General features: G+C 37.2%; 1 protein-coding gene across 1 annotated transcript; it reads right to left on the bottom strand.

Annotated features, from left to right (window-relative positions):
* Positions 1 to 3418: 3418 nt before the first annotated feature.
* On the bottom strand, positions 3419 to 5347 carry LOC140137053 (E3 ubiquitin-protein ligase TRIM45-like). The gene has a single exon (XM_072158711.1). It carries the CDS (start codon positions 5345 to 5347, stop codon positions 3419 to 3421), a length of 1929 nt encoding a protein of 642 aa, XP_072014812.1.
* Between the last annotated feature and the right edge of the window lie 773 nt (positions 5348 to 6120).

The raw sequence follows: 6120 nt of genomic DNA, 5'->3' as shown, positions 1-6120 counted from the left end.
TCGAATTGTAGGAGATCTGTATACATAGGGTTGTTTTTCCTGAACATGCAAATCATGAAATTGCATAATGGTCAATACTACGGCAAGGTATTGAAGTTTGCATAATTTACTTCAATATAGAAAAGTAACAGTGGTGTAGCGTCATGGTGAGGGAGTGGCACGTACCCCATAATCGATCTGAAATTTAAAAAAATCCCATAGGAAGTGGCTTGTGTCCCCCCCCCCCCCTCCATATCGGACCCGGTGTCCCTCAATCATTGTTGGTGCCCCAATCATTGTCAGTGCCCCCCCTATGTGATGACCCACGCTACGCCACTGCACAATAAAGCAATTGATTTATATACTGTATATGCTACATATCGGAATGCCACATACATTATAAATGCCAAATATCCATAATCCTCAGTACATCAAATTTCATGCATTTTGAACTCATAAATAAAGTTTCCAAAATGTCTTATAGAAACACTTTTTCTCCTCTATATGCATGGAACCCACAAGAAACTGAAAAAAATTTCATGCTTTTCTTCAAATGTGCTTTTCTTCACCATATGGGTGGACTATAATGACAATAGATATTTAAGCGTAGCGGGGCGTTGCGATTTCAATGATAATGACTACCACCCTTTAGTGACAATGAATTGTTAGTACAAGATGGAATTAATGCACATGGAGTTACTTGTTTAGGTTTATTCATGTCAAAAATTATGCAAATAGTACATCAAGAAAAGCTATTTAGGTTAAAAATTAGTAACATTCCAGTAATGGAATCATTAAATAAGCAAGGTCATTTTTGAGGTCATGTGACAAAGTTTAAAAAAACAATCAAATTTTGTACAGACTCCACAAAGTCAAGGTAAGTTGGGACAAATAGAGACATTGCGATTTTCCAAACGCAGCACGTAGAACGTACGTTTTCGCGTACGTTTTTACGTACGTTAATAAGGTGTTAAATATTGCTCGGATCCAGACTGGATTGTTCTCATTCGTCACGAAGGAGGAGAACAAGACAGCTAGAAAAAAAATTATAATATTTGATCTAATCTAACAGCTTCTAACCTAGGTCGATAGAGGGCATAGTGATTGAAAAAATAACAGTGAGCTGAGTCTCTGCCTAGATTCAAACAGACCGGTTTTGATTTTGATTACAATTTTGACCTACATGCTGATTAAACCTAATTGTTTTTTGTGCTCCCCAAATATTATAGTTGCCCAAAAACATATATTTTGGTAGATTAAAGATCACTACATACATACATCATGACTTTCCTTTCAAAATGAGACTTTTTCGTCCTGAAAATTGGGCGCGTTGTATGGACTTAGACATGAGGTAAAATCAGCATATTTCAACGTAGCATCTGCGTTTTTATTCTACGTTGGAATCAAAATGGGATATCGCAATGTAATTTTTTTAACGCAAAGTATCACACACATTTCAATGGGCAATCTCTGCGTACATCGCTGTACCTTTATTATAATGATTTGTTACAAACAAAAAGGATCATAATAATAATTAGACTTTCCTTCACATGTTCATTATCTTTGACTGTCTTTAACATATTGTTAAATGAACAAATTTTGTGCATTTTCAACGATGTATCTACGCCGATTTCGCACGTGGAATATCTTCAAAAATAGCTAAATACGTGACCTCGCTTCGATACAGGAGAGTGGTTTTGAATAAATCAACGTACGTCCGATGTCTACGTTTGGAAATCGCAATGTCTCTATTAACGTATATAGCTACTATATATTCCAAGTAGTTTGTGGTTTTGATAAAGATTAAGTAATAATTTACTTACTCTAAACTAGGAACTACTTGGAATAATGTGTTATAATGAAAAGGTACCTTGTCTCTGCCACGACACATACACAATTACACATCTTGTGTCAAGACCGGCTAAAACTATTTTGATGAATGCTTGATTCTCATTTGTTAGATGTTGCCCATTCTATATTGATGGTTGCCTGGCCGCCTTAATGGTGTGGCCCCGGGGTGTGGCAGTTAGAACAGTGCATCATGTGGCAGCCGACATAAAGTACCTTTCATTTTAACATATCACTACTTTGCAACCATTCATGCACATCCCTTAAGACTTAAAATCTAGGGCATGTAAAGATGACACTGCATGAGTCGGTCGCTTCTAGTTTTCAGCAAGGTTCTTCAGCGGTCTGCTGATTTCGCGCTGTTTATAGCGTAAACACGGAAGTGAGGTTCTAATTGGTTAATTGTATCACGTCATCACATCATCACCTCATTGGCCGATCAAGCTGCGTAGCAACATGTGACCTAGTTCTGTTTATGCAATAATCAGGAAGAGCAGTCAGACACTGCTGAAGGATGTTGCCGAATACTATAATATATAACATTTCTTATAGGAATTATGCCAGTGTGATTGTAAGTTTTGACAAAAGGTTTGATAAGTTTAACTTGTTAACTTAATGGAGTGTAACTTTATACACTAATCATGATGGAATGAGACAACATTAAAATGTTTTTGTTTTAGTTTGTATGAATAAAATATTGTTACACAAAATCATCTTGTTTGCTAATTATCATGTAGGCCTACATGTATGTGTCAGGATGGCTTCCGTTATTTAAAGGATAAGAAAGAAGGGACAAGAATTCATTGGTCCAAGTTTAAACAGGAGAAATTTACCTATACCACCAACTCCTTTTATCATGACAATTTAAACATACTTTATTTTGAAATGAAATGAAATACATACATTATAAATGCCACATATCCATAATCCTTCAGCACATCAAACTCTACTGCCAAACTCCATGCTTTTCTTCAAATGTGCATTTCGTCACGATGTGGCTGGACTATAATGACTACCACCCTCCAGTGACAATGAATTGTCATTACAAGATTGAATTAATGCACATGTAGTTATTTAAGGCTTAGAGAAATACTCCCTCTTCAAAGTCAAAGGTCAATCAGTTGGTACAAATTAAACTGGCCTTCCGGAATAGTTCAAGCGCTGCTGCAATCATATTTGGACAAAAGGGCCATATCTTGATCATATTATCAAATTTGAGCGGCCGAATGTATCGCGAAAACTTGCAAGCGTTGTTTGAGAATCACCTCATCTAGTTAAATATAGTTGAATAGCTACAAGGCTTTTTTAAACAAGGTCACAGCCGAAAAATGTGAAAAAATCCCATGATGTATCCGGATTTTAAAAAATTTTAAAGTGGCTATTCCATACGCAGGATTTGTTTTTACATGTATTATGCTTTCAAATTTAATCATTTTTGTCATGACATGGAAAGCTATTGCTGTGGTCATCCTGAGACAAAACTGTTTTTATTTTTGAGCCCAATTAATTCGACCTATCTTTGTGCTTCCAATAACATTAGCATATTTAATCCAATATGCTAGATCTTAATGCATTGGGTATAATCATATAATTATTCGAGAGTAAATACTTTTGCCAGAATCCAAAAACTGAGCTGGGCTACCGATACCACCAGTTTATCATCCCCATCATGATAGGTATATGCGAGCCCACGTGCACCGGTCATACGAGATATAACACATCCCAGGTATTCCCCATCTTCTGTAAAGCTATAGATTCCACCTGTAGCTCCTGAGTCATAGCTAGCTATGTAGATGACACCATCATCACTACAACAGACACCAGTTGGATGCCATGACTTGGCACCCTTTGGTGCGTTGATGATGTGTATATGCTTACCAGTCTGATCCAATACATACACACCTGTATTAGAGGTACCTGGACTGACAATAATTCTTCCCATTGGTGTGACTGCAATGAAATCTGGGTCTTTATCAACCTTGATTGCAGAAATATATGTGCCATCTTGTGTGCATTTGCTGATGCATTTCTTGGTGTAATTTCCTACCAACAGGTGTCCATCATTATCTATAGCAAGACCCCATAGTTGTGAGCCATCAGTATCAGACGATGTACCATCTGGAGACTTGACAGGAAATTGCTTCAGGTATTGACCCTCAAGACTGTAAATCTTCACCATACCAGTCCGGTCAGTAACATAGAATTGTTTAGGACTAACAGCTACATCCCATGGATATGATGTCTTACCTTGCTGTAATCCCTGTTTGGTGTCAAGACTTAGTTTATATCGACCACCACTCCGATACACTTTCACTACTGCTGCATTTTCATCTGCAACTGCTATGTCTCCGTTTGAGGCAACAGCTACACCGACACTTGATTTTCCTACTCCTCTCCCTATTTCTTGTGAAGGACTCACTTGCCTCAATGAAGGTTTTGCCTCCCTGATCTTACCCAATGGTTTCAACACTTGTCCTGATCGATAAGGTGAAAACTTCACAAAACTGACATAATCTAAAGTAGAAACCGCCTTTGCCTCTTTGAGCTGTTTGAGTGTATAAGTCAATGTAGTGTAGTTGGAAGCCACATCATGCTTGAATCCGGAAGTCAGCACCTGATTTGCCATCTCTATTGCATTATTTAACTTAGCTTGAAGATTGTATACATTTTTCTTCTTTCTGTCAATGTTGGTGTTTCTTTTTGCAGCAATCTTTTGCAGTTTTTCAGAGTTTGAGCGATAGTCATCTTCTAGGAGCTTTAAGAAATCCTCCATGGCCTTTTCTTTGCTGGCCAAAAGATCCTTGCTGGCTTTATCCATTGCTAATTTTAATTCTGTTTTCACTTTGTCATTTTGTTTTATCGCAGTGTCAACTCTTTTAGCAACAACTCTGCAGCTTGCCAACAATCCTTTGATCTCTTTCATCTGACCTTTAATAGATGATTCTAAAGTTACGTAATCATGTTTAGAATGCGCGTGTTCTACCTCGGTACAGACATCGCATATTGGAATGCTGCAGGTCTTGCAGAAAGATTTCAGAATTTCATCTTTGTGATCGTGACATACTTTGCCAATGTCTACTTTTCCTGATTTTAATTCTTCAATGGTATAAACTGCATGACCTTTGAGTGGACCCAAAGTTTTGTGTAAATCAACACACTGCTGACAAAGAAATTCATTGCAGTCTACACATCTAGCAACAGCGGCCCGATCAGTTGCTCCACAGCAAGTGCATTGCGTCTTGAACTCCCCTGTTCCACGAATGGCTCTTCTTTCTTTCAACTGATTGATGAAGAAGTTGTCTCGAAGTCCATCAACTACTCCATTTGGTAGAACCGTATCATCTTGGCATAAAGGACATGTGAGTTTGCCAAGTGGGTGTTTGACTTTTTGAAGGCACTTGAGGCAAAAAGAATGTAGGCAGTTGAGAGCCTTAGGATCTTTAATATCTGACATGCATATGCCACAATTAATTAGATCATATTGTGTGTCTTTGTCTTTGACTGGATTTGACTGTGCCATCTTTGCCATCATCTTCCTAATTTTCTAAATTAAGTTTGCCAGTAATATGTCAGTGCAAAGCTTGTAACTGAATTTTATGTGTATAGTATTGCAAAAGCTTACGTCATTAGTGTTGCCTGTGCCCATGCTAGTTTGACTATTAGCGTGAAATGGACAAGTTAACCTTCATGCATGAAAGAGAAAATTGTCTGAACCAAAGGCAACTTGAGAAGAGCAAATAAAAAATACTACAAATGCACAAGGTTTTTAGAAGGACAAATATATTGGATGGAATGAACAAAGTAGAATAATTTCAAATGCCACTTCAAGCAATGAAGTGAGAATGTTCTGTTTTCTTAATTTGTATGCTATGGTTTAGTGTATCAATATCAGAATGGGGGTATACTCTTGTCAATAAAAAGAATAACCCATCTCAGGTATTTGAGGAAATAAAACACAGGATAAAAACTTCAATGATTAAAAACCCGAATATGTTAGATATGTGCATTCACAGTTCTTGCACATACTATTTGTTATTTGTGCAACTTAAAAAATTAAAAGATTGAACAGGAAACCAATGAATGTACAGTGATACTAAACATGATTTAAAACCTCAAACATGCTTGAACAAATATTGCACGGAAGTAAACTCATGTTCTGCGTGTTTTGCAAAACTTATGAAATTCTAATCACCAACACACTTAACACGATTGTATTGGTACGTAGATCTCCTGGGGTAGATCCGGTGTATATTGGGTTACTCAAATGAGAAAGCGATATCTTATCTGCATTTC

Source organism: Amphiura filiformis, chromosome 17, assembly GCF_039555335.1.
Source record: "Amphiura filiformis chromosome 17, Afil_fr2py, whole genome shotgun sequence".
In the NCBI taxonomy this organism is placed as follows: Eukaryota; Metazoa; Echinodermata; class Ophiuroidea; order Amphilepidida; family Amphiuridae; genus Amphiura; species Amphiura filiformis.
The sequence above is the reverse complement of the archived record's forward strand: the minus strand, read 5'-3'. Positions and strand labels throughout refer to the sequence as shown.

Bases quoted from the DNA above. Each gene is read 5' to 3' on its own strand.
- LOC140137053 (XM_072158711.1), bottom strand. From the start codon at position 5,347: ATGGCACAGTCAAATCCAGTCAAAGACAAAGACACACAATATGATCTA.